Source organism: Argopecten irradians, chromosome 8, assembly GCF_041381155.1.
Source record: "Argopecten irradians isolate NY chromosome 8, Ai_NY, whole genome shotgun sequence".
Taxonomy (NCBI): domain Eukaryota; kingdom Metazoa; phylum Mollusca; class Bivalvia; order Pectinida; family Pectinidae; genus Argopecten; species Argopecten irradians.
The window spans coordinates 17612628-17625133 of NC_091141.1; the positions used below are offsets into that span (position 1 = coordinate 17612628).

The following is a 12506-nucleotide window of genomic DNA, read 5'->3' on the forward strand; positions in this document are numbered from 1 at the left end:
GGACTCCCTAGGGGGTAACGCCCTGACCCTAATGGTGTGTTGAATCAGTCCTGTTTAGATTGTAACATGAGGTTGTCTGTAATATTTCAGGACTCCCTAGGGGGTAAGGCCCAGACCCTAATGTGTGTTGTATCAGTCCTGTTTAGATTGTAACACAAGGTTGTCTGCAATATTTCAAGACTCCCTAGGGGGTAACGCCAGACCCTAATGGTGTGTTGTATCAGTCCTGTTTAGATTGTAACATGAGGTTGTCTGAATATTTCAGGATCCTAGGGGTAAGCCCAACCATATGTGTTGATCAGTCCTGTTAGATTGTAATGAGGTTGTCTGTAATATTTCAGGACTCCCTAGGGGTAACGTCCAGACCCTAATGGTGTGTTGTATCAGTCCTGTTTAGATTGTAACATGACTTTGTCTGTAATATTTCAGGACTCCCTAGGGGGTAACGCCCAGACCCTAATGGTGTGTTGTATCAGTCCAGCCACAGCAAACTTTGACGAATCTCTCAACGCCCTCAAGTATGCCAATAGGGTAAGATTATCCATAGCTGTCCTTCTATACTAGTGACAGTAAACTTCAGATTTAATGACTAATCATGATAAACCATGAACACGCTATAAATGGAAGGAGATACAACACAAACAAAAGTCTTGGGTTATCCTGAATGTGTTGGGTCCATAATCTATAATGAATAAATCACAAAGCAGCTGTAACAATGAAAAGCTGCTCAATATTGTAATATAGGGAATTTGTGTTTATTTCTTTGTTGTACTAAAATCTCTTTTAGACAAGTATTTCTTTGGAAATTACTTCGAACAAATAATTGCTTCTTAGACTTTGGTCACTGATTTGATATAACCCTACCAAGAGAAATTATCGTATGTGTACAATTATATACTTACCAGTAACCCTTCGTAGAATAATCATAGTATATTTATGTTTACAGGCACGTAACATCAAGAACAAGCCAATTGTGAACAAAGATGTACAGGCACTGCGGTTTGAGGAGATGCAATGTGAAATTAAGGTATATACATCAACAGTGGTTTGATAGTTTCACCTTTCACTCTGCTTTATTTTTACTGATCAAATTAACTTAAAATAAGACATTCTATCTGCATCTTGGAGATTAGATTTCATCACTAGCGGTATCCTTTGGTTATTAATTGCTAGTCAGCCAGTGTCCTGGACAAGCTTACACATGTGACGATTTTAAAAACATGGTATAAATGTGTGTTTTGTGTTGATAGGCCCTACGAGAAGAACTTGTACGCCAGCGGACGTCCATACTAAGTAACGGTGGGGCTGGAGACATGGTCAATGCTGAGAGGGCAATACAGGATGCTGCTAACATGAAACACCTGGAAGATCAAGTCAGCAGGTACATACGGAATGTGATGATTGTATCATGGCTTTATCCAGTTTCTTTCAATATTGTACCTTCTTGAGAAGGACATACGTTAGTTGTTGATTTATTAGATAAAAAATGGCGCTCTTTAGTAGCAGGTCAGGCACGTTGGTATGATTCATAAGTTTTTCAGTCTATAAGCTGTGTCCGAGTAATAACTAGTGTTGGTGAGTTATCTTACCCTTTTCTGTAATGTCCTGGGAGTTAATCATCTTTCCTACAGATCCAGACTAATATTAGAAGAACTTTGTGGTCTGGTGCCCTCTCAGTGTAAGCCTAAGAGTTTGTTTTCAGCATGTGTTGATTGTATCATGGCTTTATCCAATTTCTTTCAATATTGTTCAGTTCATCTTGAGAAGGACATATGATAGTTGTGAACATTAGTTGATGATTTGTTAGATAAAAAATGGTGCTCTTTAGTAGCTGGTCAGGCACATTGGTATGATTCATAGGTTTTTCAGTGTATAAGCTGTGACCGAGTAATAACTAGTGTTGGTGAGTTAGCTTGCTTTTTCTGTAACATCCTTGAAGTTAATCACCTTTCCTACAGATCCAGACTAATATTAGAAGAACTCTGTGGTCTGGTGCCATCTTAGTGTACACCTTAGAGTTTATTTTCAGCATCTACCACAGTTTAGGTATGGGTATATATCAAATATATGGCAGGGTGGTGGAGACATCAGTCAGGTTAGGAATAAGTACTACTACATAACAGGGACAATTTCTCAACTGTATGGTTGTACATCGGCTTTTATCAAAGTTTTCTATAAAAAGTACAGAATGTGTTTGAATTTCTACCTTCAGGCTGCAAACAGAATGTTCTCACTACAAGATGATAGCAGACGAAGCATACAAACAACTTATGGAGATCCAAGACCGAGATATTTTATCTCAGAGCCAAGATTTCAGACTAAAAGACTGGTTAGATCTCATGGAGGAGGTAGGTAGATTTTGTACTGGTTTAAATTCTCAGGTCAGTTTATACTTCTTAAACATTTAACTGTCCCCTTCAGACATGACATACGGCCATGTTATAAAAGTCGAAAGAAACCCATGTGAAAAACAATATTGTGATGTCGCATGTAATAATGATTTTATAAACAAAACATGACTTGGCATGATCGTCTTGGTAGATGGAGACGTCAAATCTGACCTTGATCTTGCCACTCCTATATAGAAACAAGTTATAAGTTTTGTCTATATTTCCGTAAATGTTAGTTATGTGATGAATAGAATATATGACATTCGTGAAAATGTAAAATAAAATTAGTGAAACTTGTTAAAATCTTGTGGCAAATCAAATTATTGAACGTGTTAAACAAATTTCTTGTTTTCACAGCCACTCATGTAAGGTCCTCTATCACCGACTAGTGTTTGTAGTCTGCAATTATCTCCTGAAATGTTTGGCCTTCATTTCTAGAAATTGTGCCTCTGAAGTCAGGTGATTTTAATTTTGTTTTATGTGGTTTATAGATTAAGAATAAGGTGCCATCTACACTGACAAGGGAGGAAGTGGAAAATGAAACTATCAGGGATCTACAGACACAACTCTCTAAGGTGACACTAATCTACTTTCAGTTTACTATCAAATAGGCAACTGCTGACATGCTTTGAACTCCATATGTTATGACTGTTTGCATTGAAATACATTTAGACTAGTTTTCAGTACCTAATTTTGAGACTTATAACACTGCTGCATGACAGATTTGATACAGACTTGGAAAAAAAAAGAATAAAAAATGTTGTGATAGGATAAGAAGGATTTTCTGTTTTACCTAGTCAAGCTCTTGTTTTGGAAGACACAAAATATAGCTTATTGCTCCAGTAGACAAGTTTAAGATACTATCATTAAGAACTATACATTTGTGCATTTGTTGTCAAACACCAAATATATTGAATTCATTTGAAAAGTGAAGTCCATGAAACCATTTTACATAGAATTTATTTGATAATGCAGTGTAAGGAAGACCTAAAAAGTGATGAGGAAATCTTTGCTGAGAAGAGTCGAGACCACAGTCAGATGATGGACCGGCTCGAGGAGTTTGTACGTATGCCTCTGTCAGTTCCTTAATTTACAGTACATATGCTGTTACTTCCCAAATCACAAGTAAAGACATTAATATGTACAAACAGAATTGATAAAAAAATGCATTTATCATTGTATTATATACAAAAACCATTATTAATTAGTACAGAATTAATAATTAAAGAAGATAATTTTGAAATTAATATTTCCAAATGAAAAATTTAAAATAACTTGACAGTTAAAGATAAACTTTGGTTGTATTCTGTAGATTCAAATTGGCATGATATACACAGATTTTGTAACATTGCCTGCTGATTGATTGTTGATTGTTTATTAAACTTTTAGTCTATGGCTTACATGTATACAACATAAAGTAATTGATGAAAATTCTATCATAATTAGCTAAAGATGGACATATCGTTGATGATTATATAATTATTCTTTTGTATATTATATGGATAAAAAAATACAATAGCATTATGAGCAACAGATCTATGATCTACAAGTATAACAAGATAACATGCACCATGTAGACGACATATAGGTTTCACTATGACAGCGTTGTTGATGCAGAATTTGGTAGGAAATTGTGTGTCATCACTCAAGCTCTCTATCGCCGATCAATTTCGAAACTTCATCCACACTTTTCTCACCGAAAGTGCTTGTTTGTATATGACAGGAGGCTATTCTAGAACAGAGGGACCAGGAACTGATAGATTCAGATGAACGTATCAAACAGCAGCAGCAACAGTTACTGGAACAGCAGATGAAGATCGAGGAACTGCAGCAAGCTCTCAAGGTAAGTCACAAAGGAAAACCTACACACTCTGGAAACCTTCACTGTAGAAAAACCTACACTGTCTGGAAACCTTCACTGTAGGAAAACCTACACTGTAGCTTACACTGGCATTGGTACTAACAGATTTAGAATCAGCACAAATCATAAAATTAAAGTTCACTGATTTATGTTTTAATCGAAATGATAATGGTAAATTCATTCAAGACAGCTGGATCACATAAGATGGTTAATTGCACAAGGTTTCAAAAGGTGTTGAGATTTTTACAACTTATCGTCTGACAAAGCATTTTCTCAAAAGCAATCTTATTTAATTTTGAACTCCACTTATTAGCTAATTAGTGTACTTAACGAATTAAAAAAAGTCTATTAAGCACTTCATGAACACCAGCTGTTATTCTATCATGAACTGCTCTACTTTAAGAATTAAAAGAGCTTGAATCTAACCATATTTATAGAACTGATTGTGTTATTTGGGAAAGCCTAAAAAATAACTAACCTATTGGATTTCCACACTTAACAGTATCTGAATTTTATTATATATTTGCCTTTATTTTGTGTTCCAGGCAGAGGTAAACAGCTATAATTATCACAGTATTTAGTTCTTACACAATTTAGATAATTTTTTCTAACTTTATGCTTATTTCCTTGCTAGTTGCACAATTGTATTTAGTTGAATTCATGGCCTTGATTTAAAACGAAGTTACAACTCACTAGATTTAATTTGTTTAATAATATATTATTAAATTATTAAAAAATAATCACATGAATTACATATATTCATCTATGCCCTATTATTTCATTTCTAAAATATACTGTATAACTTTTTAAAACTGACCCCTGGCTACTAGTAATTCTGCCCATGCCTAATTTTGTAAAAACACTCACCAGATGAACCTATTTTCATTATATCTATCTTCTTCTCAGTAAAACTCTTTCTATTTTACACTATTACTACAAGCATATGGCATTGACCTTAAAGTTTACAACAGAATTATAATATATCTAGTAAAAATTAATTTATTATAATAAAAATGTCAGTAAATGGCATTAGATTAAGGAATAATTTGGGTTTTGAAATCAAATTTGCCTATCATTCACATTTGTCACTAATTTTTCACATTGAAAACCTGAGAGAACACACTATTATTAATTTTCTTTTTTTTTATTAAGATATTAGAATTTATTTCTTCTGCAGAGTAAATGAAATGTATTTAATGTGCAGGTATGATGCTCAACTCAAACAGAAGTTTTGAAACTGCAACTTGAGATGTCAATTAAATGTTAAATTCAATGTCAAGTTTTCTAAACATCCCATTTTCTCTCTTTGTGTACTCACTTTTTTCATTGAATTTTTTCTTGTGATTGTCTCTTTCCCATATCTCTATCACATACAAACGTTTATTTTCAAGGCATAATCAATGGACACTTACTTTAATAGTAATGACTTAACTTTAAAATCATTTATGACTTTTTGACTTAGTGAAGCTCCAAAATTAAATTAGGAAGAGTTTGAATGTTGAATTATCTAATCATTTTATTAGTTTAGTCTATATCATTATGTCGAGTACACTTCTATATGTTCCTATTTCATTTGATATTTTATACATACATTGTGTTTACATATGTAGTTTAAAAAGAAAACGAAAGTCAAAGTGTTACTATTTCAGTGCAATGCTTGCAGCAGTGCTTTACAGAAAATAAATGTAGATTAATAACGTCAACTTTAAAGTTATATGTGATGTAACTGGGAGAAAATTTTAAACATTAGTTACACCACAGAGTTTATGCACTGTCAAGTTCTTGTTTTTATGCCTTATGTATGTTAAGATGGTATCATACTTGCACAGATCACTTTATAATTACAGATAACACTGTAAAAATGTGAAATGAAATTGTAGACCACAATGTAGCTTCATGGATGTCTGATCATGTGCACTCACTTAACTGTGCTGTTGATGTAAATATAACGATTTTCAGCAGTACTGCCAAAATCATTTTCAGCTCTTATCTGTACTTGTAAATTTATTTATCTGTACTTGTAAATTTACTTATCTGTACTTGTAAATTTACTAGTAAAACCTATGCATTGTAAGTATTGTAATTATCAAAATGTTAGTAATTTTTTATCGAGATTGAAATACTAAAGCTTATCTTGATTCTTGAGTATGGCATTAAATGCACATCTATCTTGAAAAAATTAGAGATAAGATTTGTTGTAATTGATGATAACCATTATTTTCTATGATGACCACTATTTTCTATGATGACCACTATTTTCTATGATGACCACTATTTTCTATGATGACCACTATTTTCTATGATGACCACTATTTTCTATGATGACCACTATTTTCTATGATGACCACTATTTTCTATGATGACCACTATGATGACCACTATTTTCTATGATGACCACTATTTTCTATGATGACCACTATTTTCTACGATGACCACTATTTTCTATGATGACCACTATTTTCTATGATGACCACTATTTTCTATGATGACCATAATTTTCTATGATGACCACTATTTTCTATGATGACCACTATTTTCTATGATGACCACCATTTTCTATGATGACCATATTTTCTATGATGACCACTATTTTCTATGATGACCACTATCTATGATGACCACTATTTTCTATGATGACCACTATTTTCTATGATGACCACTATTTTCTATGATGACCACTATTTTCTATGATGACCATAATTTTCTATGATGACCACTATTTTCTATGATGACCACTATTTTCTATGATGACCACTATTTTCTATGATGACCATAATTTTCTATGATGACATATTTTTTTCTATGATGACCATAATTTTCTATGATGACCACTATTTTCTATGATGACCACTAATTTTCTATGATGACCACTATTTTCTATGATGACCACTATTTTCTATGATGACCACTATTTTCTATGATGACCACTATTTTCTATGATGACCACTATTTTCTATGATGACCACTATTTTCTATGATGACCATAATTTTCTATGATGACCACTATTTTCTATGATGACCACTATTTTCTATGATGACCACTATTTTCTATGATGACCATAATTTTCTATGATGACCACTATTTTCTATGATGACCACTATTTTCTATGATGACCACTATTTTCTATGATGACCACTATTTTCTACGATGACCACTATTTTCTATGATGACCATAATTTTCTATGATCGACCACTCATTTTCTATGATGACCACTATTTTCTATGATGACCACTATTTTCTATGATGACCACTATTTTCTATGATGACCACTATTTTCTATGATGACCATTATTTTCTATGATGACCACTATTTTCTTGATGACCATATTTTCTATGATGACCATCTATTTCTTTATGACCTATTTTCTATGATGACCACTATTTTCTATGATGACCACAATTTTCTATGATGACCACTATTTTCTATGATGACCACTATTTTCTATGATGACCACTATTTTCTATGATGACCATCTATTTTCTATGATGACCATATTTTCTATGATGACCACTATTTTCTATGATGACCACTATTTTCTATGATACCATATTTTCTATGATGACCACTATTTTCTATGATGACCATAATTTTCTATGATGACCACTATTTTCTATGATGACCACTATTTTCTATGATGACCACTATTTTCTATGATGACCACTATTTTCTATGATGACCATAATTTTCTATGATGACCACTATTTTCTATGATGACCACTATTTTCTATGATGACCATAATTTTCTATGATGACCATAATTTTCTATGATGACCACTATTTTCTATGATGACCACTATTTTCTATGATGACCATAATTTTCTATGATGACCATAATTTTCTATGATGACCACTATTTTCTATGATGATTTTCTATGATGACCACTATTTTCTATGATGACCATTATTTTTCTATGATGACCACTATTTTCTATGATGACCACTATTTTTCTATGATGACCACTATTTTCTATGATGACTATTTCTATGATGACCTATTTTCTATGATACATAATTTTCTATGATGACCACTATTTTCTATGATGACCAGCTATTTTCTATGATGACCGCTATTTTCTTGATGACCACAATTATGGGCTGACCCCCCGGGGGCCTGACCAAATTTTCTATGCTATTTTGACCATATTTTCTATGATGACCCCTTTTTTATGATGTCAAAACCATATGATTACCTATGATGACCCTATGATGCACCAAAGGGGGCCAATTTTTTCTATGATGCATGATAGCACCATGGTAGCATTTTTCTATGATGATTCAAAACTATTTTCTATGATGACCACTATTTTTTCTATGAACCACTTTTTCTCTGAAACCAAGCATCTATGATGACCCATTTTCTATGATGACCACTATTGAGGGGCGGGGTCAAAATGACCATAATTTTAAAATGATGACCACTATTTTTTTAACTTAACATGGGGATACAAAATGATGACCTATTTTCTATGATGACCACTATTTTCTATGATGGGGGTCAATTTGGCTATTTATTTCTGAACTATTTTCTATGATGAGCACCATATATTTTGCTATGATGACCATAATTTTCTATTTTTCTATGGGGCTGACCCTATTTTCTATGATGACCATGATGACCATTATTTTCTATGATGATTCACTAAATTTTCTATGAACCTATGTCTGATGACCATATTTTATGGCTATGACCACTATTAAACTATGGGATCAATTTTCTTTGATGACACTATTTTCTTTGATGGTCCACTGATTTTTTTCATATGATGACCATAATTCTTTCGATGATGACCATAATTTTTCTATGATTGACCACTATTTTCTATGATTGACCAAACTAAATATGATGCTATGATGACCATTGTACAAATGATGGGGCTGACCCCCCGGGGGCCTGAGAGGGCGGGGCCAAAAGGGGTCAATTTGATTTCCATATAAACTATTTCTCTATGGATAGCACCCATAATGCAATTTCTATTGGGGATTCAAAATTTTCATGATGGTCAATTTGGCTATTTCCTAATAATCGACTTCTTTCTATGCAATGGTAGCATCCTTATTGGGGATTCAAAATTGTACAAATGATGGGGCTGACCCCCCGGGGGCCTGAGGGGCGGGGTCAAAATCAATTTGGCTATTTCCATATAAACGACTTCTTCTCTGAAACAAGCATGAGATAGCACCATAATGCAATGGTAGTATCCTTATAGGGGAGGATTCAAAATTGTACAAATGATGGGGCTGACCCCCCGGGGGCCTGAGGGGCTCAAAATGGGGTCAATTTGGCTATTTCCATATAAACGACTTCTTCTCTATGATAGCACCATAATGCAATGGTAGCATCCTTATAGGGTGGGGATTCAAAATTTCAAAATGGGCTGACCCCCCGGGGGCCTGAGGGGCGGTGTAAATGTTCAATGCTATTTCCATATAAACGACTTCTTCTCTCTATGATAGCACCAATGGTAGTATCTTTATAGGTTGGGGATTCAAAATTGTGCAAATGATGTGGCTACCCCCCGGGGGGCCTGAGGGGCGGGGTCCAATTTGGCTATTTCCATATAAACGACTTCTTCTCTGAAACTAAGCATGGGATAGCACCATAATGCAATGATAGCATCCTTATAGGATGGGGATTCAAAATTTACAAATGATGGGGCTGACCCCCAGGGGGCCTGAGGGGCGGGGTCAAAAGGGGCCAATTTGGCTATTTCCATATGATGACTTCTTCTCTGAAACTAACATGGTATAGCACCCATAATGCATGGTAGCATTGGGGATTCAAAATTGTGCAAATGATGGGGCTGACCCCCAGGGGGCCTGAGGGACGGGGTCGAAAGTGGCCAATTTGGCTCTTTCCATATAAACGACTTCTTCTCTGAAATAAGCACGGTATCACCCATAATACAATGGTAGTTATCCTTATAGTGTGGGGATTTAAAAAAATTGTGCAAATGATAGGGCTAAATCAAAAGTGGAAAGACTTTTTCTCTGCAACTTACTATGGGATTACGCTCATAATGCAATGGTTACATCCTTATATGATTCAAAATTTTAAATGGGGCTGACCCCCGGGGGCCTGAATGGGAGTCAATTTAGCTATTTCCATATAAAGACTTCTTCTCTGCAAACTAAGAATGGAAGAGCACTTATAATGCAATGGTAGCATCGTTTTATAGGGCTGGGATTTGAAATTGTACAAATGATAGGGCTGACCCCCGGGGCCTTAGACGGCAATAGATGCGAGGTCAAAAGGTCAATTAGGCTTTTCTATGATGACCACTATTTTCTATGATGACCACTATTTTCTATGATGACCACTATTTTCTATGATGACCACTATTTTCTATGATGGACCACTATTTTCTATGATGACCATAATTTTCTATGATGACCACTATTTTCTATGATGACCACTATTTTCTATGATGACCATAATTTTCTATGATATGACCATAATTTTCTATGATGACCACTATTTTCTATGATTTCTAATTTTCTATGATGACCACTATTTTCTATGATGACCACTATTTTCTATGATGACCATAATTTTCTATGATGACCACTATTTTCTATGATGACCACTATTTTCTATGATGACCATAATTTTCTATGATGATCATAATTTTCTATGATGACCACTATTTTCTATGATGACCACTATTTTCTATGATGACAGCTATTTTCTATGATGACCGCTACTATTTTCACCATGATTTTCTACACACAGAACACATTCCTCAATGAGAGCAGTATAATAGAAGATGATGCGGTATCAGCAAGTGCCCCTCCTGCTCCCATGTCTAGTCGACGGCCCAAGTCTGTTCCTGCTCACATGAACCGAAGGCCAGATACAGTAAGTAGTAATGGGACTAACTGTTAAACTGGTTTATTACAAGCATAATTTGTCTTACAGTACTTATAAATATGTACGTACACACAAAAGAAAGTCTGCCTGTACATGTCTAGGACTTAAAAATGCGGAGTTATATCCATGAATTCACAATAAGCGTACCATTACTCAAAATTTATTTTTAATACTACCGAAAGCCTCCCACTCTCTTAAAGTTTAGTGCACTATTTAAGAGTTTAAATATACAGATAAAGATATTTTTTCACAACATCATGTTTTCATCTTTTTTTAAATCTAAACATATGTCATTCAGATATTAAAATTCTATTTAAAAGATAAAATTGATGTTGAATGAACCGTTTTAATCTAGACTAACCCTGGTCTACGACCACCGTCCAGAAACATCAAGACAAGTCCTGCCCTGTTTACGTTGGAGCGAGTGATGAAGAGTTTCAGGGCGCGGAGTCAGTTGTTGGTTAGCCGTCTGGAGGACAATGACGAGGTCCTACATCCAGACTTTGGAGAGGAACCAGACAACAGTAACCCTCGGACAACTTCCGTGTATGTAATACGGAAAATATTGTATCTGATTCATGATTGAGTAGTGTGATGGAAGATAACGAGCTTGGTATACAAAAATAATTGTAATATACTTATTTAATTGTGATCTTTTTCATATGAATCTTTCAATATTAAGCATTCTTTTGAAAAAAAAAATCAAGTCTTTGGCTTATGATAAATAACTGTGAATATTTCTTATTTAAATGTTTGGATGTTCTTTGAATATATTTTACATGCCAATGGTTGTACAATGAATGACTTTGTGTTTAGGGCTGGCTCACGGCTCACAAGGAGAGGTACATTCAAGGTGGGGAAAGAGAAGAAGGCTGAGGAAAACAAGGAAAACAACGCCAGTAGTGTCAACATTCCAGAGATCAGGCTCAGTCGACCAGGTAAATATTATCATGTGTCAACTAGCTGAGACACAAAATAGTCTATGAAATTGGTAGTTTGTGCTCCTGCTTGGCGCTCAGCATAAAGGGAGTGGGACGACTGTTTCGTCCATTATCAGTATGATGTGACCAGATGGGATCTGTTTTTTCTGTGTCTCTGGCAGCATGCTTCAGAAAGATAGCACTATAAAACGGGCAAGAGTTCCACTAATACAAAAAGACACAACACAAACTTACTGCAGTCTCCCTAAAAAATTAACACACTTCACACACCCATCCTTAAATGATACTGGCTGTTAACTAATTACCAACCAACAAAACCTGAAAGAAATTCAAGCTTAGTGGGCAAGGTCTCCAAAGTATAGAAAAAGCTACAGTGCATTTTACATTTAGTCTAATTACAGTATACAACCTGAAGAAACAAGCTGGCAAGGCATCCAAAGTAT

The 12506-nt window shown here is 34.6% G+C and overlaps 1 protein-coding gene across 1 annotated transcript in view; it reads left to right on the top strand.

Annotated features, from left to right (window-relative positions):
• The window catches only part of LOC138329544 (kinesin-like protein KIF27), a 47191-nt gene that overhangs the window by 7916 nt on the left and 26769 nt on the right, over nucleotides 1–12506 (top strand). Inside the window, 10 exon segments of the mRNA XM_069276611.1 lie at nucleotides 430–531; nucleotides 947–1027; nucleotides 1251–1381; nucleotides 2213–2348; nucleotides 2882–2965; nucleotides 3366–3452; nucleotides 4114–4233; nucleotides 10985–11110; nucleotides 11478–11668; nucleotides 11939–12060. Coding sequence (XP_069132712.1) covers nucleotides 430–531; nucleotides 947–1027; nucleotides 1251–1381; nucleotides 2213–2348; nucleotides 2882–2965; nucleotides 3366–3452; nucleotides 4114–4233; nucleotides 10985–11110; nucleotides 11478–11668; nucleotides 11939–12060 — 1180 coding nt within the window.